The 22,970-nt window shown below is 73.5% G+C and overlaps 3 protein-coding genes across 7 annotated transcripts; 2 read left to right on the plus strand and 1 right to left on the minus strand.

Annotated features, from left to right (window-relative positions):
- The first annotated feature begins 105 nt into the window (after window positions 1-105).
- SYPL2 (synaptophysin like 2) lies at window positions 106-4,500 on the plus strand. 2 transcript variants are annotated; one of them, XM_080569257.1, is made up of 6 exons: window positions 106-239; window positions 945-1,016; window positions 2,344-2,468; window positions 3,109-3,310; window positions 3,399-3,590; window positions 4,098-4,500. In XM_080569257.1, exons 2-6 carry the CDS (start codon window positions 963-965, stop codon window positions 4,224-4,226), a joined length of 702 nt encoding a protein of 233 aa, XP_080425383.1. In that variant the 5' UTR covers window positions 106-239; window positions 945-962; the 3' UTR covers window positions 4,227-4,500. The 2 variants fall into 2 exon arrangements, with proteins under 2 accessions (XP_080425383.1, XP_080425384.1); XM_080569258.1 differs by lacking the exon at window positions 106-239 and adding an exon at window positions 641-811.
- Window positions 4,501-7,417: 2,917 nt separating this feature from the next.
- ATXN7L2 (ataxin 7 like 2) lies at window positions 7,418-15,090 on the plus strand. Of its 4 annotated transcripts, none has more exons than XM_080569261.1 (11): window positions 7,418-7,601; window positions 9,603-9,674; window positions 9,758-9,862; window positions 9,941-10,109; window positions 10,182-10,480; window positions 11,070-11,152; window positions 11,263-11,504; window positions 11,588-11,759; window positions 11,850-11,971; window positions 13,163-14,006; window positions 14,743-15,090. In XM_080569261.1, exons 1-11 carry the CDS (start codon window positions 7,472-7,474, stop codon window positions 14,755-14,757), a joined length of 2,253 nt encoding a protein of 750 aa, XP_080425387.1. In that variant the 5' UTR covers window positions 7,418-7,471; the 3' UTR covers window positions 14,758-15,090. The 4 variants fall into 4 exon arrangements, with proteins under 4 accessions (XP_080425387.1, XP_080425388.1, XP_080425389.1 ...); XM_080569262.1 differs by having other exon boundaries at window positions 7,419-7,601; window positions 9,606-9,674; XM_080569260.1 differs by lacking the exon at window positions 7,418-7,601 and having other exon boundaries at window positions 9,057-9,674.
- Window positions 15,091-16,310: 1,220 nt separating this feature from the next.
- On the minus strand, window positions 16,311-18,051 carry AMIGO1 (adhesion molecule with Ig like domain 1). The gene has a single exon (XM_080568963.1). The coding sequence runs from the start codon at window positions 17,906-17,908 to the stop codon at window positions 16,442-16,444; it is 1,467 nt and encodes a 488-aa protein (XP_080425089.1). The 5' UTR covers window positions 17,909-18,051; the 3' UTR covers window positions 16,311-16,441.
- Between the last annotated feature and the right edge of the window lie 4,919 nt (window positions 18,052-22,970).

The following is a 22,970-nucleotide window of genomic DNA, read 5'->3' on the forward strand; positions in this document are numbered from 1 at the left end:
GGCCAACGGGATGGGGCGGGGCCAACGGGATGGGGGCGGGGCCGTACCGGCAGGGGGCGGGGCCCTTGGGCGCGGCGGGGGGTCCCGGGCGGCCCCGGGGGGGGGGGCGGCGAGGCGGGGGGCTGTCGCCGCTGCCCGGCCCCCCGAGCCCCCGGTCTCCCCCCCGGGCGTGGGGCCCCGGAGTCCCGGGGGGCCGCCCCTCCCCCACCCTTCCGCTTCCCCGTGGCGCTTCCTCCCCGGTACGGGCAGCACGCGGCCGGGGGGCGGGGGGGGCCGGGGGGGGCCGGGGGTTCCCCGATCGCCGGCCCGGAGCTGCTCGGGATGGGGGGGGGGGGGGCGGGGGTCTCCAGGCGGGGGGGGGGGGGCGTTGGTCCCGGTCCCGGTCCCGGCCCCGCGCTGCGCTCCGGGGCTGCCGGTTAGCGGGGCAGGGCGGGGGGTGCGGGGTCCGGCCGGCCGCCGGGGGCACCGACCGACGGCCGGAGGCAGCCCCCGGACCACCGCCAGCCCTTGCCCGGAGCCCCGGGGCCGCCCGTCCCGGCGGGGGGGGGGGGGCGGAGGGGGGCCGGGGGCGGGCCGGGGCCGTCCCGGGCGCGGTGGTCGGCGGGGGCCGGGCCGGGGGCGGGCCGGGGGCAGCCGGGGCGGGGCGGCGCTGCCTGCCCGGGGGCGGTGGGGCTCCCGGTGGCGGCGCCGGGGCGGCTCTGACAGCGGCGCGGCGCCAGCGGGCGGCGGAGGCAGCCCCGACGGCCCCGACGGCCCCGCCATGTCGGAGCCCGGAGCCCCCGCGGCCGGCGACAAGGCGCCCCGGCTGCAGGTAGGGGCCCCGGGGCGACCCCCGGTGCCGGGGGGCGGGTGCCCGCCGCGGCCGCCCGGTGCCCGGTGCCCGGCGCGGCTCCCCCCGGGCAGCCCCCGGGGCCCCGGCTCACGCCGCTGTCTCCCTCCCGCAGGACCGGGTCCTGGGCGGGATGCGCTGGGGCCGCCTCCTGGAGCCCCTGGGCTTCGTCAAGGTGCTGGAGTGGGTGAGTGCCCCCCGCCCCCCGCGCAGCGGGACCCCCCCGGCCCCTTCCCCAGCACCCGCGGGTGCTGCCGCCCTGCGGCCCCCATCGGGCCCTAACCCCAAGCCCAGATTCGGGGTGTCCCTGTCGCTTTCCTAAAGCCTGCGGGACCCCCCCCCCCCCCGGGGACCCCGTAGTCCCCAGCCCACCCGGATCCTGCCCCACCCCAGCGGCTACGGGCGGGGGGACCCCAGCCGGAGCTTCTCGGGGGGCTCTGGGTGCGGGGCCGCTCGGCCGCTTCGGTTCGGGCCCCGCGGCCCCCCCGGTGACCTTGAGCAGGTGGCTTCACGTGGCCACGCCGGAGGGGACGGAGACTTCGGGGTGCTGGGGCCCCCTCCTTCCCGTGGGGTCTGGGGGGCAGCGGGCGTGCAGGGAAGGGGGCAGAGGGGGGCAGCGAGCCCCAAGAAGGGGCACCCTGGGCATGGGGGGGGGCAATTCCATGGCCCCGGTCCCCGCCGTGCTATGAATGGCTCCGGGATTGTATTTCAGGGCCGCGGGGAGGGCGGCATTTCTGCAGCACGGCCACGCCGTGGGCTCCAGCTCCGGGGAAACTGAGGCACGGGGCAGCTCGGCCACCTGGCCCGCGGGGCCGCGGCCCGACACCTTTGGGTGTCTCCTGCCCGGAGGAGCGGGGCCAAGGGGGCTTCTCCCCCGGTGCCGACCCCGCAGCTCCGGAGTGTCCACCCGGGGAGGCACGAAGCCCCCCCCACCGTTGTGGCTCCTGCCCAGGATGAGGCCCCCCCATGCGAGGGCAGCCCAAAACGGGACACAGGTGGAAAGCCCCCGGAGAGCGAACGGGAGCCAAGGCCCCGCCGGAGCGGGGCAGCGCGGGGATGTCCCGTGCCGGAGATGTGCGGCGCAGCGCGGGGCGGCCGTGGGCGCTCCTGCCCCGGCGAGGAAACACCCGCGGCGGTGGCGGGAGCTGCCCGGTGTGCGCGGGGACCTGCCCGTCCCCACGGCGTCTGGCCTGGCCGGGCTGCTTCCCCGACGCTGCCACCCCCAGGGCAGGACAGGCCACGGGGTCCCTCGGTGGGGATGCTCCCGGCGTCCTCGCCCCCCCCCGCTGCCCCGTTTCGCCCCCGTTTCGCCCCCATTTTGCCCCCGTTTCGCCCCCCGCCCGGTGCAGGCGGCAGCCCGGGAGCTGGCGCACGCGGCCGACAGCTGCGGGGTGGCAGCGCGCCCTGCCCGCCGCGGCCGTGACTCAGCGCCAGGGGGAAACCCAGCCAGCTGCGGGGTCCGGGTGGGTCCCCGGGGTTCTGTGCACCCCCCGACCGCTGCTCCCCTCTTGCAGCTCTTCGCCATCTTCGCTTTCGGGGCGTGCGGCTCCTTCAGCGGCGAGACCGGGGCAACGGTGAAGTGCAACGGCGAAACCAAGGAGATGAGCGCCATTTCCGTGCAGTTCGGGTACCCCTTCAGGTGAGGGGGGCAAAACCGGGCTCCCCCCCAGCGAATCCAGCGTGGCCCCGCAGAGACCTGGATGTGGCCGGGGGGGGACACGGGGTGCCGGCTGGGGGTTAAACCTCGTCCCCAGCGCTCAGTGCTGGCTGCGACGCTGTGGCCGTGGCACCGCAGCCAGGGAGGGGCCGCATCCAGCGAGGGACCCTGCCCAGCACAGGGGTTTGGTGCATTTTGGGTGGATGTGGGATTTTGTCCACCCCATCGGTGAGGGCTTAGAAGCGCAGGCTGCTCTGGAGGAGCCTCCTCTGCTGCGTCACGCAGGAGCTCAGGCATGGCCGTGGGAGCTGCCGGGGCCCCCCGGTACCGGGGGGCATCCCTCGGGGGGGACCCGTCCTCCTGCTGGCTCCGCATCCTGTTCCCGTAGGGATCTTCGTTAAGCAGCGAGGGCGAGGAGGGAGCCGTGCCAGCCACAAGCTGCGGCGTTAGCCCCTTCCCTCGGTCGCCAGGGATCGGACCTGGCTGCGGTCCATGCCCCGTCCTCCTCCCCTCCATCCTTCAGGGATGCCCCAGAGCAGTTATTTCGGGCAGCAGAGCTGTCCCCAGCACGCCGCCCGTTCCCGGGCCACCGGCGTCACCCCGCCGCCGTCCCCGCACCCAGGTTATACCAGATCCCCTTCGAGATGCCGGACTGCGAGGGCGAGTCTGAGACCCGGACCCTGCACCTCGTCGGTGACTTCTCCGCCCCCGCCGAATTTTTCGTGACCCTGGGGGTCTTCTCTTTCCTCTACGCCATGGCGGCTCTGGTGCTCTACCTGCGCTTTCATTCCCTCTACGGCGAAAACAAGAAGCTCCCCTTCGTGGTAAGGTGGCTGCGCCCCGGGGCCGGATCCTGCCCCACAGCCGGCGCAGGCCAGGGAAGGGGCTGAGCCCGGTGCCTCGTCCCGGCAGGATTTCTGCGTCACCGTCTGCTTCGCCTTCCTCTGGCTGGTGGCGGCGGCCGCGTGGGGCAAGGGGCTGAGCGACGTGAAGGCGGCCACGCGCCCCTCCAGCCTCATCGCCGCCATGAGCGTGTGCCAGGGCCAGGACGTGGTGTGCAACGCGGGCGCCACGCCGGCCATGGGGCTGGCCAACATCTCCGTGGTGAGGGCACGGTGCGCGGGAGCTGCGTGCACGCGCGTGCATGTGTACATGCGTGCACACGTGGATGCGGGCACACGCATTCATCTGTTTGCTGGGCCACACACGCACACACACGGCAAACCTGCGCGCGCACGTGTTCACACGGGAACGCACACACAGCTACACCGTGCACACGTGTGCACGCACGCACGCACAGCCGTGCCCGCGAGCCCTCGTGCACACACACCCACGTGGGATTCCTGAGCTCAGCCGGGAGAGGGCAGTGGGAAGCCGTCGCACACGCGCTCCGCAGCCGCGCTGCTCACGGAGCCTGCTGCTGGCACGGGACGGGGGGCCCGTCCTGCACCCCCTGCCCCCGGGGACAGCACGGACCCCCCCAGCCACACGGGTCCCCGGGGCGGGCGGTGGCACCGCAGCCCCTGGCACGGCGATGGTGGGGGGCGGGGGGTCCCCGGGGCTGGGACACCCCTGGGTGCCCCACGCCGCGGGTCTCTTCTCTCCCTGCAGCTCTTCGGCTTCATCAATTTCCTGCTGTGGGCCGGGAACTGCTGGTTCGTGTTCAAGGAGACGGCGTGGCACGCGCAGGCTGCGCCCCGCGACAGCGCGGCCGAGCAGGGAGCCATCGACAAGCAGTAGCCGCCCCGGGGTGGCAGCGGCAGGGGGACACGGGGGGGGGGGGGACGCCTGTCCCCGGGGCACCTCGCGCCGGCCACCAGCCCGGGGACGGGGTGTCGCGGGCCCCGGGGGCACGGGGGGGCGGCTGCTGCAGGGACGTGCGCCCCCGGTTGGGGGGGCGCAGGGTCGGGGCATTAACCGCTGCTGTCTGGCTGTGTACAGGGGTCCGGGCGTCCCGGTCCGTACCCCGCGTGCCCGCCCTTGTACGGAGGCGCATAAAGGTCCTGGGTACCCAGCTCCGTGCGGGGTGCATGGCGCCCCTGCGTGTCCGGCTCTGTGGGGGGGGGGACCTGGCACTGCTGTGCTGCTCCGGGCCGGGGGGCCGGACCCCTGGGGGCTCAGCTCCATGTGAGGGCACGTACGGCACCCGGGGGCCCAGCTCTCTCGGGGGACGTACGTAAGCCCGGGGGGTCCTCTGTAGGGGTACGTGTGAGCGGGGGGGGGCAGCTCTCTATAGGGATATACATAAGCTGGGGGGGGATCAGCTCCCTACAGGGCTATACGTTAAGCTGTGCGGCCCAGCTCTCCATGTGGGTATATCTGAAGCCCTGGGGGCCCAGCTCTCTATAGGGCTATACGTTAACCCAGGGCCCCAGCTCCCTATAGGGCTGTATGTCAGCCCCGGGAGCGGGTCCCTGTAGGGCTGTATGTCAGCCCCGGGTGCGGGTCCCTATAGGGCTGTATGTCAGCCCCGGGTTCAGGTCCCTATAGGGCCGTATGTCAGCCCCGGGTGCGGGTCCCTATAGGGCTGTATGTCAGCCCCGGGTGCGGGTCCCTATAGGGCTGTATGTCAGCCCCGGGTGCGGGTCCCGATGGGGCCGTATGTCAGCCCCGGGTGCGGGTCCCTATAGGGTGTATGTCAGCCCCGGGTGCGGGTCCCTATAGGGCTGTATGTCAGCCCCGGGTGCGGGTCCCTATGGGGCTGTATGTCAGCCCCGGGTGCGGGTCCCTATAGGGCCGTATGTCAGCCCCGGGTGCGGGTCCCTATAGGGCCGTATGTCAGCCCCGGGTGCGGGTCCCTATAGGGCTGTATGTCAGCCCCGGGTGCGGGTCCCGATGGGGCCGTATGTCAGCCCCGGGTGCGGGTCCCTATAGGGTGTATGTCAGCCCCGGGTGCGGGTCCCTATAGGGCTGTATGTCAGCCCCGGGTGCGGGTCCCTATGGGGCTGTATGTCAGCCCCGGGTGCGGGTCCCTATAGGGCTGTATGTCAGCCCCGGGTGCGGGTCCCTATAGGGCCGTATGTCAGCCCCGGGTGCCAGTCCCTATAGGGTATATGTCAGCCCTGGGTGCCAGTCCCTATAGGGCTGTATGTCAGCCCCGGGTGCAGGTCCCTATAGGGCTGTATGTCAGCCTGGGGTGCGGGTCCCTATAGGGCTGTATGTCAGCCCGGGTGCGGGTCCCTATAGGGCTGTATGTCAGCCCCGGGTGCGGGTCCCTATAGGGCCGTATGTCAGCCCGGGGTGCGGGTCCCTATAGGGTGTATGTCAGCCCGGGGTGCGGGTCCCTATAGGGCCGTACGTCAGCCCCGGGTGCGGGTCCCTATAGGGCTGTATGTCAGCCCCGGGTGCGGGTCCCTATGGGGCTGTATGTCAGCCCCGGGTGCGGGTCCCTATAGGGCTGTATGTCAGCCCCGGGTGCGGGTCCCTATAGGGTGTATGTCAGCCCCGGGTGCCAGTCCCTATAGGGTATATGTCAGCCCTGGGTGCCAGTCCCTATAGGGCTGTATGTCAGCCCCGGGTGCAGGTCCCTATAGGGCTGTATGTCAGCCCGGGGTGCGGGTCCCTGTAGGGCCGTATGTCAGCCCCGGGTGGGGGTCCCTATAGGGTATATGTCAGCCCTGGGTGCCAGTCCCTATAGGGCTGTATGTCAGCCCCGGGTGCAGGTCCCTATAGGGCTCTATGTCAGCCTGGGGTGCGGGTCCCTATAGGGCTGTATGTCAGCCCGGGGTGCGGGTCCCTATAGGGCTGTATGTCAGCCCCGGGTGCGGGTCCCTATAGGGCCGTATGTCAGCCCGGGGTGCGGGTCCCTATAGGGTGTATGTCAGCCCGGGGTGCGGGTCCCTATAGGGCCGTACGTCAGCCCCGGGTGCGGGTCCCTATAGGGCTGTATGTCAGCCCTGGGTGCCAGTCCCTATAGGGCTGTATGTCAGCCCCGGGTGCGGGTCCCTATAGGGCTGTATGTCAGCCCCGGGTGCGGGTCCCTATAGGGCTGTATGTCAGCCCCGGGTGCGGGTCCCTATAGGGTGTATGTCAGCCCCGGGTGCGGGTCCCTATAGGGCTGTATGTCAGCCCCGGGTGCGGGTCCCTATAGGGCTGTATGTCAGCCCCGGGTGCGGGTCCCTATAGGGTGTATGTCAGCCCCGGGTGCGGGTCCCTATAGGGCTGTATGTCAGCCCCGGGTGCGGGTCCTGATGGGGCTGTATGTCAGCCCTGGGTGCCAGTCCCTATAGGGTGTATGTCAGCCCCGGGTGCGGGTCCCTATAGGGCTGTATGTCAGCCCCGGGTGCGGGTCCCTATAGGGTGTATGTCAGCCCTGGGTGCCAGTCCCTATAGGGCCGTATGTCAGCCCGGGGTGCGGGTCCCTATAGGGCTGTATGTCAGCCCCGGGTGCGGGTCCCTATAGGGTGTATGTCAGCCCCGGGTGTGGGTCCCTATAGTGTATATGTCAGCCCTGGGTGCCAGTCCCTATAGGGCTGTATGTCAGCCCGGGGTGCGGGTCCCTATAGGGCCGTATGTCAGCCCCGGGTGCGGGTCCCTATAGGGCTGTATGTCAGCCCCGGGGCCCAGCTCCCCGTTGAGCCGTGGCTCCCGGCCCCCCCAGGGGCTCCCCTCGCAGCCCCCGTGCCCGCCCCGGTGCCGCTGCCGGCCCGGTGCCCGCTCGCCCCGCGCTGCCCGGGGCCGTGCCGGGAGCCGCGCACCGACCGCGGGCACCCGCCCGGCACCGAGCTCGCCGCCGCGGGGCCGCCCCGCACCGGGGCCCGGCGGGGGGAGCGGGGGGGGGGGGGCGGTCCGGTGCCCCCGGGGTCCGGTGCCCCCCGGCCCCGCGCTGCCCCCGGGAGCCCCGGGGCGGGGCCGGCGGCGGGACTACACCGCCCGTGGGGCCGCGGGGCGGGCGGGGGCGCGCGGCGCATGCGCGGGGGCGCGCGGGGCGGGGGCGGCGGCGGCGGCGGCGGCGGCGGGGGGGGCGCGCTCCCGCGGCGGCGGCGATGGCGGCGCGTGGGCGCGCGGCGGCGGCGGCGATGGCGGCGGCGGAGCGGCGGCTGCCGAGCCTGGACGAGTTCGCGGGGCAGAGCTGGAGCGCCTGGGTGGAGCGGGCCGGGCCGCCCGCCGAGCCGGGTGAGGGGCGGCGGCGGGGCGGGGGGGGGCGCCGGGGGGCGGGGGGGGGGGCCGCCGCCGGACGGGGCCGCGCCCGCCGCCGCCCCCCCCCCCCCCCCGGTCCTAGCGCCGCCGCGCGGCGGGCAGCGGGCACCGGGCGGCGGGCGGCGGGCGCCCCGCACCGGGCGGCGGGCGTCCTGCAGCGGGCACCCGGAGCGGAGCGGAGCGGGAACCGGGCACCGGAACCGCGGGTCCGTGCCGCCGCCGCGCTTGTGCGGGAGCCGGGCGTCGGGCACGGGGAGGCGGGCACCGGGCACCGAGCGGGGCCGCGCACCCGGCAGTGCCCGCGGGGAACCGGGAGCCCCGGTACCGGCACTGCCCCGACCGGCTCCCCCGTTCCAACTGCACGGGCACGGCTGGTGACACTGGGTGCCCAGTATGGCACGGCTGGGTGACACTGGGTGCCCAGTACGACACAGCTGGGTGACACTGGGTGCCCAGTACGGCACGGCTGGACAGCACTGGGTGCCCAGTACGGCACGGCTGGTGACACTGGGTGCCCAGTACGGCACGGCTGGGCAGCACTGGGTGCCCAGTACGGCACGGCTGGGTGACACTGGGTGCCCAGTACGGCACAGCTGGGTGACACTGGGTGCCCAGTACGGCACGGCTGGACAGCACTGGGTGCCCAGTACGGCACAGCTGGGTGACACTGGGTGCCCAGTACGGCACGGCTGGACAGCACTGGGTGCCCAGTACGGCACGGCTGGTGACACTGGGTGCCCAGTATGGCACGGCTGGACAGCACTGGGTGCCCAGTACGGCACGGCTGGGTGACACTGGGTGCCCAGTACAGCACAGCTGGACAGCACTGGGTGCCCAGTATGGCATGGCTGGGTGACACTGGGTGCCCAGTACAGCACGGCTGGACAGCACTGGGTGCCCAGTATGACACGGCTGGGTGACACTGGGTGCCCAGTACAGCACGGCTGGACAGCACTGGGTGCCCAGTATGGCATGGCTGGGTGACACTGGGTGCCCAGTACAGCACGGCTGGACAGCACTGGGTGCCCAGTACGACACGGCTGGGTGACACTGGGTGCCCAGTACGGCACGGCTGGACAGCACTGGGTGCCCAGTATGGCCCAGCCGTGCAGGACACCACACAGCGTGTCCCAGTGCTGGGACAGCCGCCTGGTGTGGCCAGCAGGGACGGGTGCTGCTGGCACAGCTGGTGGGGACACGGGCGGCACTGGCCACCTCCTGAGCGTGTCGCAGCCGGGCGGGCTGTCCCCAGGAGCCCCCATGGCCGCGGTCACCGCAGGGCCCGGCACCTGCCAGCGGGGTACCTCCGCGGTGGCTTTGGGCTCCAGCCCCTCTCTCGGGTGCTCTCAGTGGTCTCTGCCCCTTCCCCTTGGGCCCAGGAGCCCCCGCTGGTGCCTGCTGTGGTGCCGCGGTCCCTGCCACCCGCTGTCCCCAGCCCTCGTGGGGTCCAGGCCTTGAGCAGCTGAGTGTCACCCACCGGGTGCCACCCTGAGCCTGGGACGGGGGGTAGGGGATGTGGGGCCACGGGTACCCCACGGCATCAGCTGATCCCGAGGTCGGCTGAGGGACCCGTCCTCATGTGTAATTTTCGCTCTTTGCATCATTTTGGGAGCGCTGGCCGGTGTTTGGCAGCCAGGGGACACGGTGGCTGCAGCTGCAGGGGTGGGGACAGGGCAGCACCCGCGCCTTTGTGCCCGGTGCTGGCTGCGGGACGGGGCAGGCGGGAGCTGAGGCCGGCACGGCTCGTGACAGCGATGGCGCTCCAGCAGGAGCTCACCCACTCGCTTCAGCCCAGGTTTTACCCACGGAGGCGCGGGTGGCGGAGCCAACAGCCGCTCCCGGCACCCTCGGGTCCTGAGCTCTCTCCACGGGTGGGACCGGCAGCCGCTGGGTGCTGGTGCAGGATCCGGCCCAGGCGGCAGCGCGCTGGGGCACGCGGGATGCAGCCGGGTGCCGCTGACGGGTTTTGGTCCCCAGCAGGGTTGGAGCCGGAGGAGAGCAGCAAGAGCGGGAGCAAGAAACTGGACGCCATGACGCTGATTAAGGAAGGTAAGCTCCCCACTTTGGGGAGAAAACCCGTGGTTCGGGGACCACGCGTGCCCTGAGGCACCTGACCAGCCTCTGCCCCGCAGACATGTCCATCTTCGGCCACTGCCCGGCGCACGACGAGTTCTACCTGGTGGTCTGCAACCACTGCAGCCAGGTGGTGAAGCCCCAGGCCTTCCAGAAGCACTGCGGTAAGTGGGGGCACGGGGAGGGTGGGCGGGGGGCCGCAGAGCCCTGCGGCGGGCTGACGGCGGGCCTTTCCCCGGCAGAACGGCGCCACGGCCCGCTCAGCAAGCTGTACGCCCGGGCTGCCGCCGGCAGCCCCAAGTGCCACGCCGTCAACGGGCAGCCGGCGGCCAAGGCGCTGCGGGAGAAGCCGCCGGGCGCCCGCGGCCGGACCCAGCCGCTGCCCGACAAGGCGCAGAAGGACAACCTCTGGTGAGCAGCCGGGCCGCGGCACGGCCCCCCCGGTGCCGCCGGGCGCCTCTCACCGGCCCCTTCTCTTCCCAGCTTGTTCATGCCTGTGGTGAACCTGGAGAAGATCCCCAGCCTCCCCAAGCCGGACGGGCACGGGATCAAAGTGCCCCCCAAAGCCCTGCCCGCGCAGCCTTCCTCCAGCTCCAAAGACCCCCCGGGGAGACCCTCCCCGACAGCGCTGCCGAAAGAGCCCCCGGTGCCGGCTGGGGTCGGGGGGGACTCGGCGCCGCCCGCCGCCGGCCCCGTGCGCAAGCCAGAGAGCGTGCCCGCCCCGGGGGAGAAGGAGCCGGGCGCCTGCAAGCCGCCCCCCAGGTCCCACAAGAAGCCGGCGCGTGAGTCCCGCTTCCCCGCCGGCCGCGGGCGGGGGGTGCCGGTGGGGGCCGCGTAGCTGCGGGCCATGGCGCGGGCTCCCAGGCCGGGTCCGGCTGCTCGGCGGCTGGGTTCGGCGCAGCGGCGGGGTAGGTAACCTCGGCGGCTCCGTCCCTCCGCCCGCCCGCGGAGGAGCCGCGGCGGCCCCTGACGGCGGCCCCGTTCACCCGGCAGGTCTGGGGCCCCCCGCCGCGGGGGCGCCCGGAAGAGCTGCGTGCGGCGCGGGAGCCGCGAGCCCTGCGCCGTGAGCAAGAGCGCGAGCCAGGGCTGAGCCCCGCAAGCGGGACACGGACAGATGCTGCGGCGCTCGCGGGCACTCTCAGGCTACAGTGAGCGATGCCACGGCACGACCTAGGCGCAGGCCGGGGGCCGGGGGGGGTCTCGCCCGGCTCCGGCGGGGAGCCCGGTGCCCGATCTCACCGGGGGGGCTCGGGCAGCGCGGGAGCCTCCTGCGGGGCTGGCAGAGGCGGCGGCAGCCCGGTCATCGTGCGTGGCTTAGCCCCGCGCCCCCCTCAGCCCCCCCGGCATCCCACTGCCTCGCTCTGCCCGCAGGGAAGGAGTGCGACCTGAACAGGCAGTGCGGCGTGCTGAACCCCGACACCAAGAAGATCTGCACCCGCCTGCTGACCTGCAAGGTAGCGCCTCGGCTGCGCCGGGCGGGGGGACGCAGGCCTCGGGTGGTGGGAGCCGCGGTGGCTCCCGGAGGGTGCCCCCCACCTCGTGTGACCCCCCCCCCGCCCCGCAGATCCACTCCGTGCACCAGCGCCGTGAGGTGCAGGGCCGCGCCAAGGACTTCGACGTGCTGGTGGCCGAGCTGAAGGCCAGCTCCCGCCGGGAGTCCCCGAAGGAGAAGAGCCCGGTGAGGAAGGAGCCGCTCCCCGAGCGCCCGGCCCCGGCCGCCCCCGCGCTGCCGCAGCCCCCCGCCGTCCCGCCCAGCGCATCCCCCTGCCGTGCCAGGCCCCCCCACTCCCACTGCCCGCCCCCCAGGTGAGCACCCGCCGTCCCCACCGCCGGCATCAGCCCCGGCCATGCCCGGCGGCCGCGGCTCTCACCGCCCCTCTCCGGTGCAGGGCCAGGCTTTCCTCCGACAGCGACCCCGAGGAGGGGGACGCGGGGCTGTTCCCCTTGCCCCTGCCCAAGGGGGGCAGCCGGGGGTCCAGCGAGGAGAGCGAGGAGGAGGGGGCCGAGGACGCCCACCGCCCCGACTGCCATTATGCGGCACGCCCGCCGCGGCCACAAGCGGTGAGTTTGGGGGGTGCCCCCTCGTGCTGCTCGGGTGGGCTTTGGGGGTGCCCACCCTGACGCCCCCCCTCTGTGCCCCCCCCCCCCCAGTTCTGCACCTTTGGGAGCCGCTTGGTCAGCCCGGGCTGCTACGTCTTCAACCGGCGCCTTGACCGCTTCTGCTCGGCGCTGGGCTCCATGCTGGAGCGGCACCTCAGCTCGCACATGTGGAGGTGAGGGGGGGCCGGGGGGCACCCTGCCGGCCAGCGTGGCGCTTCGGGAGGGACCCAGGGGTGCGCAGGGCACCGAGCGGGGCCAGAGCTGCAGGGTGAGGTCTGTGCGGGGGTGCTGTGTTGGGGCCCATCCTCTTTTATATCTTTATCGATGGCTTGGATGAGGGAATCGAGCGCACCCTCAGTAGGTTCGCAGCTGACACCAAGCTGGGGGGAGGAGTCGATCTGCCGGAGGGCAGGAAGGCGCTGCAGCGGGACCGGGACAGGCTGGGTCGATGGACAGAGGCTAACGGAATGAGGCTCAACGTGGCTCAGTGCCGGGTCCTGTGCTTTGGGCACAACAACCCCGTGCAGCGCTGCAGGCTTGGGGCACGGTGGCTGGAAAGCCGTGCAGAGGAAAAGGACCTGGGGGTGCTGGCCGATGCTCGCCTGAACACGAGCCCGCAGTGTGCCCGGGTGGCCGAAAAGGCCAACGGCATCCTGGCTGTGTCAGGAAGGGCGCAGCCAGCAGGGCCAGGGAGGTGGTGGTCCCCCTGTGTTCTGCTCTGCTGAGGCCGCCCCTCGAGTGCTGGGTTCAGCTTTGGGCCCCTCACTACCAGAGGGACACCGAGGCCCTGCAGCGTGTCCAGAGCAGGGCTGCGAGGCTGGGGAAGGGCCTGGGACACAGGTCCTGTGAGGAGCGGCTGGGGGAGCTGGGGGGGTTTGGTCTGGGGAAGAGGAGGCTCAGGGCAGAGCTCGCTGCTCTCTGCAGCCACGTGTGGGGAGCTGGGGGTCAACCTCTTCTTGCAGATAACCAGTGACAGGGCCAGAGGGAACAGCCTTGAGTTGTGCCAGGGGAGGTTCAGGTGGGAAATGAGGAGACGTTTCTGCTCAGAAAGAGCGCTCAGGCGTTGGGACGGGTTGCCCGGGGAGGTGGGGGAGTCACCGTCCCTGGGGGTGCTCAAGGAGAGGTCGGGCCCGGTGCTTGGGGACAGGGCTCAGGGGGTGCTGGTGGCAGGGGGTGGTTGGACCGGGTGATCCTGGAGGGCTCTTCCAACATTAATGATTCTGTGGGGTGGGGGGTGCCCCCCTGCAGCTGGGGGTAGCCACTGCCTGGACTGGTTCCGTCTTTGCAGAGACTGGGGGGGTCCCACCTGGGCAGGGAGCAGCGATGTGGGAGTCCCTCTCACCATCCCCTGTCCCACCCCACAGGAAGATCCCTCCGGCCGCCGAGCCCCAGCTCCACACCGCCCCGGCGCCCCCCAGCCCCGCCGGCCCTCCCTGCGGCCCCGCCGCCCCGGCCCCCCCGCCCCACACACGGACCCCCCCAGCCCCCGCCGGCCCCCGGGACAGCCGGGTCCCTGCCAGCATCAACTACACGGTGGGGTCCCCGCACGCAGCGGCCGCCTGCAGCCAGCCGGAGTGCGGGGGGGGCGGCAGCCAGTCCATCACCTCCCCGCTGCCGGCCAACATCCCCTCGCCCTCCTTCAGCAAGTTGCCTTCCACCAAGGCCAGCAAATCCTCCCGGGCCAAGGAGGCGGCGGGCAGCACGGAGCCGGACGCCGTCGCCCGCAAACGCAAGCAGCCCCTGGGCGCCGCCGCCAGCCCCCCCTACAAACGGACCTGCCCCGGGGACGGGGCGAAAAGCAAAAGCCCCGGCTGCCAGGTCTTGCACCCCCCCGGCAAGACGAAAGCCGCCCCGGTGTCATCGTCTGCCACCGCTGCCCTCAATGGCTCGGTGTGCGCCGGCGGCCGGCTGAAGCGGGGCCCCCCGCCGGACTGCCGCATCCCCCCCAGCGCCACGCCGGAGCCCCGGGGCTCGCCGCTGCACGGGGCCGGGGTGCCCCCACCGCCCCCCCGCTGCATCTCAGAGGACGAGGCCAAGAAGCGCAAGAACACGGCCACGTACTGCCGGCCCGGGAAGCCCAAGCACGCCGCCCCCCCGCCAGCCCCCCCACCCGCCCCCGGCCCAGCACCCCCCGACCCGGGCTCCTCCGTCCGCAGGAAGAAGCCGGGGACCCCCCTGGGCTTCGAGGAGAAGCGGAGCGCCCTGAAGGTAGGGCTGAGGAGGGGGTGGGGGTGCTGGGGGGGTCCCCACTCAGATCTGGGGGGCGGGAGTGGGTTTTTGGGGTGCCCCCAGGCATATTAGGGACCACGGGAGCTGAGCAGCATCAACTGGGTCTCACAGGGCAGTGAAATTGGGGACCCCCCAGGGCCACCGGCACCCATGGGGGATGGGGTGGCACCCACCTCCTCCTGGGGCTCGGGGCCACTTGTGTGTGCCCGTTCCATGAGGGACACCCTGGTCCTGGTTGGGGGGGACACCATGGGGACAACGCGGTGTGGTGGGGGCTGGCAGGGGAGATGCCGTGCTGATGCCGTGGTCCCGATGTGGGGGACACCACGGGCACCCTCTGGGGACATCCGTGTCCCATGTTGGGGATGCCAGGGGGACCCTCTGGGGATACCCTGGCCCCAGGCTGGGGATGCCGTGGACACCCCTAGGGGACACCCACGTCCCAGACTGGGGACGGTGGCACCAGGTGGGGGACTCTGTGGAGGACACCGTGGTCCTAATGGGTTATCCTGGTGCTGTGGGGCTGCCGGTGTCACCCCTCTGGGGGTGGCTGGCATGGGGACCCTCTGGGGACATCCTAATCCTGGGAAGGGTTTGCCGCGGGGATACGCTAACCCTGGGGGGGGGACACCGCGGGGACGCCCTGTCCCTGGGTGGGGGACACCGTGGGACCGGGGTCACCCCGTGGCTGACCGGCGCCTCTCCCTCCCCGCAGTCCAAAGCCCATTAACGGAGGGGCCGGGGGCTTCCGTCACCGCCCGGGGCTTCTGTGCGCCAGGGAGCCCCGCGCCGCCGCCGGGAAGCACCGAGAAGCCGACGAGGGGAGAAGAACCCGAGGGGAGAAGAAGAAGAAGAAAAAAAAAAAACCTCCAGAAAAATACCTCAAGACTCTTTGTTCCTGTTCCGTTGCTGCTACCCCAACCCCCGGGGAGAGGAGGTGGCCGCGGCCGGGGGTCCCGGGGCAGGAGCGGCCGCGGGGCCACCACGGGGCCAGCACGGGGCCACCACGCCGGCCGGGGGCCGCCGCCGGCTGCGGATATTTATAAGAATTCCTATTGCTGTTTTTTTTTGTTGTTTCTTTTTTTTTAAAAAAAAAAAAAAAAAGGAAAAATTAAACCCGTATTGCACGGGGCGGGGGGGGGGGGCCGGGGGGGCGCCCTGAGGTCCCCGCGGTGCCCGGGGCGGCTGCAGGGGACGCGGCCCGCGAGGACGGCGGGGGAAGGCGGCGCCCCCGGGAGCCCCGCGGGGACCGGGCGGGGGGTCCCCGGTTGCCGCAGGGGACGGGGGGGGGGGCGCGGGGCGAGCGGGAGCCGGGGGGGACGGGGGGGGGGGGGGGGGGGGGCTGGGGGGGGTCCCCGCAGCCCCGTGGTGTCGCTGTCCCCGCGCCGCAGCCCCCTGCGGGCGGACAGGCCCCGCTCCCCGGCACAGGCCCCGCCCACCAGGCCCCGCCCACCCGGCCCAGGCCCCGCCCCCCGCCCCACCAGGCCCCGCCCCCCGCACCACCAGACCCCGCCCCCCGGCACAGGCCCCGCCCCCCGCCGGTAAGACCCCGCCCCTTTCCTCGCCCCCAACCCTTCTGCCATGCCCCTCCCACCAGCCCCGTGGCCCCGCCCCCCGTGGCTTGGCCCCGCCCCACGCGGGGGTCCCTGGGGTGCTGGGGGGGCCCTGGGGGGCCCTGGGGGGCCCTGGGGGGCCGTGGGGGGGCCGTGGGGGGCGAGGTCTCGGCGCGCGGCACAGCAGCAGGCGGGGAGCTCACGTTTATTGTCACCGATGCAGCAGCGCGGCCGGGGGACGGGGATGGAGGTGGGGGGGGGCTGCGCGGGCAGGCGGGGGCTGGGGGGCGATCCCCGGCCCCGGGACCCCCCCCACGCGTGGGGCGGCGATGTTACCCCCCCCCGGGCCGGGACCCCGAGGGGGGCGCCGGGCGGGGGTCTGCTCGTGGCCGTGCATTGAACGGGGGGCGGCGGGGGGTCCCCGAGGGTGGCCGTGCCCCGAGCCCCCCCCCGGAGGTCTGGGTGGCAGCTGTGGCCTTGGGGACATGCTTCCCGGGGGGGTCATGCGTCGCGATAAACATGCGGGGGGGCAGCGCCGTGGGGAGGGGCGGCTGGCACCTGGCTGCTGGCCCTGGGGTGCCCAGGCAGCGGGGGGGCAGGGGCGGCCCCGTGTCCCCGGGTGCCGTCAGTGGGGGTCCTGCGGTGCCCGGACCCCCGGGGGGGCTCCAGGTCGCGCCGTCCCCGCCAGAGTCCCCGTGTCCCTTGTGTCCGGCACGGCGGAGGCGACCTCTGCGGGGCCCGCGGCTGCGATGCACGCGGCGGGGGGGCCGGGCCGGCTGTCCTTCCTGCACCCCATCCAGCGCGGACCGGGGGAAGGGTGCGGGGGGGGTGGGGGGGGCTCCAGCACCGGGGTGCCCCCCCCTACACCACGATGGGGGTGTCCGAGAACACCGAGCTGACCGAGTCCGGGTCCGACACCTTCCTCTGCGCCCGGGGGCCCTCCCGCGCCGCCGCCACCGCCACGGCCGAGGGGGTGCCCCCCGCTTTGAACCTGCCGTTCTGCCCCCCCGGGGGGGCGCGGGGCCCGGCGGCGCCGTGGGGCTGGGGGGGCTCTCTGGCGGCGTGGTTGGGGGTGGCGCTGAGCACGGAGGAGTTGAGGCTGTCGTCGCGGGGCGCCGGCGTCTTGTCGGCGCCGCGGCAGCAGCAGCGGCAGGGGGTGAGGTACAGGTAGATGAGCACCAGCACCACGCTCAGGATGCAGCCCACCAGCGTGGTGTAGGCGGTGTTGAGGCCGTCGTGCGGGCCGTGCAGCGTGAAGTTGTGCACCAGCAGCTCCACGTAGAGCGTCTCGTTGAGCGCGGGGCCGGCCACCCGGCAGGCGTAGGTGCCGGCGTCCTCGGGGCGCAGCGCCCGCAGCTGCAGGCTGCCGTTGGCCAGCACGGCCGCGCTGCCGTTGCCGGCCTCCTCCGGCACCCGCTCGCCGCCCGGCGTCACCCAGTGCCGGCTGTGCGCCGCCCGCAGCCGGCTGTCGCAGCCCAGCGTCACGGTGTCGCCCAGGTGCGCCTCCAGCACGGCCTCGCGCGCCTCGCTGCAGTTGAGCAGCTCGCGGCCGGCCAGCGCCAGGATGCCGACGGGCGCGCGGCCCGGGGCCGGCAGCAGGCAGCGCAGCTCCTCCTGGAAGTCCAGCACGGCGCTGAGGCGGCGGCGCCAGCCGCGGGCCACCAGCTGGAAGAGCGGGCAGTCGCAGGCCAGCGGGTTGCCGTGCAGGTAGAGGCGGTCGCGCAGCCAGGCCGGCAGCGCCTGCAGCTCGGCCACGGGGAGGCTGCGCAGGCGGTTGGCCGAGAGGTCGAGCAGCGCCAGCTGCGGCAGGCGGCTGCCCTCGCGCAGCAGCTCCAGCGGGAAGCGGGCGATGTGGTTCTGGCCCAGGTAGAGCTTGCGCAGCCGGCCCAGGTTGTCGAAGGCGGTGCGGTCGACGGCGGCGATCTCGTTGTTGTAGAGCAGCAGCACCTCCAGCTCGGCCAGGTCGCTGAAGAGGTTCTCCTCCAGCGCCCGCAGGCGGTTGGAGGAGAGGTCGAGGTGCCGCAGGTGCGGGACGTGCGCGAAGGCCTCGGTGGACACGAAGGCGAGCCCGTTGTGGGACAGCAGCAGGGCGTGCAGGTGCGCCAGCCGCCCCGGCGCCCAGTCGGCGCGCAGCCGGCTCAGGTTGTTGTGGCTCAGGTCCAGCACAGCGGTGAAGCGGGGCAGGGGCGCGGGCACGGCGCTCAGCACCGCCTGCGAGCAGCTCAGGATGTTGGAGGCGCAGACGCAGCGCGGGGGGCAGCTCCCGCCCGCCGCCCCCGCCGCCAGCGCCAGCGCCGCCACCGCCAGCAGGGCCCCCGGCCCCGCCATGGCCCCGGCGCCGCGCTCGGCCCCGCCGCGGGGATGGGGACGGGGACGCGGTGGCTCGTGCGGCCCGGCGTCACCGCATGCGCCGGGGCGCGCGGTGTCACGGCACGCAGGGCGCCGGGCGCCCGGGGTCACGGCTTGCGCCGCGGGGAGCCTTCGGCTGCCAGCGTCACGGCGCGGGGTGGCTCCGGCCACCCGGTGACACCGCGGGGGGGGGGGGGTTGGGCCAGCCGGTGTCACGGCTCGGTGTCACGGCTCGGTGTCACGGCGCGCACCGGGCTTGCTCCTCACCCGGTGTCACGGCGCGGCGTGGCTTTGTCACCCGGCGTGGCGCTGCAGGGTGCCACCCGGTGTCCCGGCAGGTGCCAGGCCCGCTGCTCTCCCGCTGCCACCGGGCGGCTCCGGGCTCCCGCTGCCTCCCCCGCCCCCCCCCCCAACCGACCGGGCCCGGCCGCGCCGCTCCCGGTGCCCCCCGCGCCCGCCCCGCCCCAGCCCCGCTCCGCGGCCCCGGCCCCCCCGCGGCGGGCGGGAGGATGCCCCGCTCCCCTCCCCCCCCCCCCCCCGACCGGGCGTTACCGGGGCCCGGGGCCGGGCCGGGCCGGTGCCGAGGAGGGCAGCGGGGGAGGCCGGGCCGAGGCACGACGACACGAGCCGGGCCGGGCCGGGCCGGGCCGAACGGGGCTGAGGCGAGAAAAGCGAGCGGAGCCGAGCCGAGCAGAACCGGGCCGAGCTGGGCCGAACCGAACCGGGCCGAGCTGGGCCGAACCGAACCGAACCGGGCCGGGCCGGGCCGAAGCGTGCCGGGGTGAGCCGAGCCGAACAGGGCTGAACCGAACCGAACCGATCCGATCCGATCCGAACCGATCCAGGCCGGGCCGGGCCGGGCCCCGCGGGGCTGCAGCGCGCCCGCCCCGGGACAGCGGCCTGGGGGCGGCCCCGGCGCGGCGGCCCCCGCGCACGGCGGGTCCTGATTGGCTGCCGCCGCGCCGCACGCGGCCAATGGCAGCGCCGCCCGCTTAACCCCTCGTGGGCCGGCCCCGGCCCCGGCCCCGGCCCCGGCCGCCCCCCGCCAAATCCTCACCGCAACCACACCCCCCCCGGCCCCGGTCCCCGGCCCCATCCCCATCCCCATCCCATCCCATCCCCATCCCATCCCCATCCCCGTCCCCCATCCCATCCCCATCCCCGTCCCCATCCCATCCCCATCCCATCCATCCCATCCCATCCCATCCCCATCCCCATCCCATCCATCCCCATCCCATCCCCATCCCATCCCCATCCCATCCCCATCCCCGTCCCCATCCCATCCCCATCCCATCCCCATCCCATCCCATCCCCATCCCATCCCATCCCCATCCCCATCCATCCCATCCCCCATCCCATCCCCATCCCATCCCCATCCCATCCCCATCCCCGTCCCCATCCCATCCCATCCCATCCCCATCCCATCCCATCCCCATCCCATCCCCATCCCATCCCCATCCCCGTCCCCATCCCATCCCCATCCCATCCCCATCCCATCCCCATCCCCATCCCATCCCATCCCCATCCCATCCCCATCCCATCCCCATCCCCATCCCCATCCCATCCCCATCCCCATCCCCATCCCATCCCCATCCCCATCCCATCCCCATCCCATCCCATCCCCATCCCCATCCCCATCCCCATCCCATCCCATCCCCATCCCCATCCCCATCCCATCCCCATCCCCATCCCCATCCCATCCCCATCCCCATCCCATCCCATCCCATCCCATCCCATCCCCATCCCCATCCCCATCCCCATCCCCATCCCATCCCATCCCCATCCCATCCCATCCCATCCCATCCCATCCCCATCCATCCCCATCCCCATCCCCATCCCCATCCCCATCCCCATCCCATCCCATCCCCATCCCATCCCATCCCATCCCATCCCATCCCATCCCCATCCCCATCCCCATCCCCATCCCCATCCATCCCATCCCCATCCCATCCATCCCATCCCATCCCCATCCCATCCCATCCCCACCCCCATCCCCATCCCCATCCCATCCCATCCCCATCCATCCCCATCCCATCCCCATCCCCATCCCCATCCCCATCCCATCCCCATCCCATCCCCATCCCCATCCCCATCCCCATCCCATCCCCATCCATCCCATCCCATCCCATCCCATCCCATCCCATCCCATCCCATCCCATCCCCATCCCATCCCCATCCCATCCCCATCCCATCCCCATCCCCATCCCCATCCCATCCCATCCCCATCCCCATCCCCATCCCCATCCCCATCCCATCCCCATCCCATCCCCATCCCATCCCCATCCCATCCCCATCCCATCCCCATCCCATCCCCATCCCCACCATCCCATCCCCATCCCCATCCCCATCCCCATCCCCATCCCATCCCCATCCCCATCCCCATCCCCATCCCCATCCCCATCCCATCCCCATCCCCATCCCATCCCCATCCCCATCCCCATCCCCATCCCACCCAATCCCACCCCATCCCATCCCTATCCCCCCCTCCCCACCCCGTCCTGCTGTGCTGGGCCCACCTGCAGCCCCCGCCCCGGTCCCTCAGCCCCAGCGCAGCCCCCGCGGGCCCGGCCCAGGTCCCCCGGTACCAGCACCAATCCCCCCGTACCGGCTCGCACCCCGCAGGGCTGGCCCAGACCCCCCAGTCCCAGCCCAGTTTCCCCAGTACCATCCCCATCCTGGCAGCGCTGGCCCGCACCGGCCCGCCCGCCACCCCCAGGACAAGGGGGGGACCCCCTGCCCCGGGACCCCACCGAGGCGCACCCTTGGGTGCCGCCGCCCCCGGGCAGGCAGGGGGTGACCCCCTTCCCCCCCCCGATGTGCACAGTTGTTTCTCTGCCTCCCGGGCGTATTTTTAGACGCAAACATTTGTGCCGGTTTTTTGGGTCCAAAATTAGAGGGAAAGGAGCTGGAACAAACAGCGCCGTGACGATGCAGCTTTTTAGTTGCGGGGGGGGGCGGGGGGGGTAATCAAAGGGGAGCTCCGGCAAGGCCCAGCGGGGTGTCCCCAGGGTGCCCCTCGCCCTGTCCCCCCCCCGTGCTCCCACTGCCCGCTCCCTGCCCCAGCTGGGGCTTCTGCACCCGTGCGCACGCCCCGAGCCGGGTGACACCAGGGCTGCCCCCCCCCGCCCCCCCGCTGCCACTGTCCCCTGCCGCCAGACCAGGATTTTTGCCCTTCGATCGTCCTCAATTTCTCTGCCGTAATCCGGGTGCTAATCCCTGCCCCGCGCCCGCTGCCAGCCCGGCCCCCGCCCCGCACTGAGCCCCCCCCAGGCAGCGGCACCCACACCCCCCTTCCTGACCCCCCCCCCCCGGTCCCAGAGGGCTCCGGGCGTCCCCGTCCCTGGGGACCCGGCCGTGCGGTGCCACCCGGGAGCACGCGCGTGCTGGCACGTGGGGGAGGCGCGGGCACGCGCACACCCGAGCACGCGCACGCTGCAGCCACGCGCACGCACGCACGGCCCAGAGACACGAGCGGGCGCGCCCCCGATCGCACGCGCACATGTGCCGCCACGCCAGGTTCACACGCGTGTGAGCACACGCACGCGCACGCCGCACACACATGCGCACGCTGCACACACGCACACGCACGCCGCACACACATGCGCACGCGCGCTCACCCTGCGCCTGCAGCGGGGCTGCCACTGCCAGGGTCATCGGGGGCCTCGGGGGGGGCGATTGGGTGCGGGGGTGTCCAGGCGCTGGGTGCTGGGCGCTGGGTGCCCCCCCCGTGCCCCATCAGCCCCTCGGAACCAAGGCGCAGGTCGGGCTGGGCGGCGGGGTGGGGGCCAGCGGCCAGCACCTTCTGGGGGGCAGCCCCCCTGCCCCCCCGAACCGCTGGGGATGCCCCCCCCTGCCCACGGCAGCCTCGCCTCCTGCCCCCCGTGCCCCGTGCCTCAGTTTCCCTGCCGTAGCATGGTCCGGGGGGGGGGGAGCCTGGGGTCTCCCCCCACCCCCCCGGACGCACCCGTGTGCGAGGGGTGCGCGGCCCCCGCTGCGGGCACCCCGCTGGGTGCTGAGGGGTGGGAGCGGCGCTCCCGGTGGCTTCCCAGCTCCGGGACGGTTCTTGGGGTGCTGGGCCTGGCTCTGCACCCAAAATGCTGGGTGCTGGGGGGGGGGGGGAGCAGTACGGCCGAACCCCCGCCTGCACCGAAGCGCCGCTGGGGTGCCGCCGGGGTAGGTGGGCAGCCGGGTGCCGGTGCCGGCGGTGCCGGTCCATCCGAGGTCCCACGCTCCTAATCCGGTGCGGCCGGGTGTGTTTTCGGGTGCCCGCGGCCTAGCGGTGCGCACGTCACCGCCGGGCCTGCGGCAGGGACTCGGTGCCCGCTCGCCGCCTGCCCCCGGCACGGCCGCCCCCGCACCCGGGGGACAGGGCCCAGGGCACCGCCGGGGGAAGCTCGCAGCCTGCGCAGGCCTTCGGGGGGGGCTGGACCCCGGGGAGCGGTTGGGGACCCCCCCACGTTGCAAAATGCTGGCCGGGCGCCTGGGGAAACTGAGGCACGGCGCGTGGCGGGGGCGCCCACCCCTTCCCCCCCCCGTCCCAGTGGCTCCATCGCTGAACTGGGAGGAGGGGACGGGGCGCTGGGATGGGGGGAGCAGAGCCAGGTGCCCTGCACCCCCCCCAGGTCCCCCACCCCACTGGCCCTGTGCCCCTGCACCCGTCCCCATCCCCGCTCTGTGCCCCCCACTGTGGGGCTGCCCCACGGCCCCGGCTCCCCCCCCCCCAGGTGCCCCCTGCACCCCCTTGCCCCGTGCCCCCCCCTTTGCCTCCCCCCGTGCCCCCAGGGGCCGCCGTCTCCCAGTTCCCCCAGTGCCTCCAGAGCCCTCCCCAGCACCCAGCCTCACCCCCACACCCCCACCGGGACCACCCCGGCACCACAGGGACCCCCCCGCCTCACAGCGACCCCCCCGCCCTCAGAACGGACCCTCCGGGCCAACAGCGCCCCCCCCGCCCCCACGAGGACCCCCCAGCCTCGGGGGGGGGCTGGGGAAACTGAGGCACGGCCGATGCTCGGGGCCGCAAGCGGGGCCACTTCCCCCCCCC

Source organism: Anser brachyrhynchus (assembly GCF_964034855.1).
Source record: "Anser brachyrhynchus genome assembly, chromosome: 27".
Lineage (NCBI taxonomy): Eukaryota > Metazoa > Chordata > Aves > Anseriformes > Anatidae > Anser > Anser brachyrhynchus.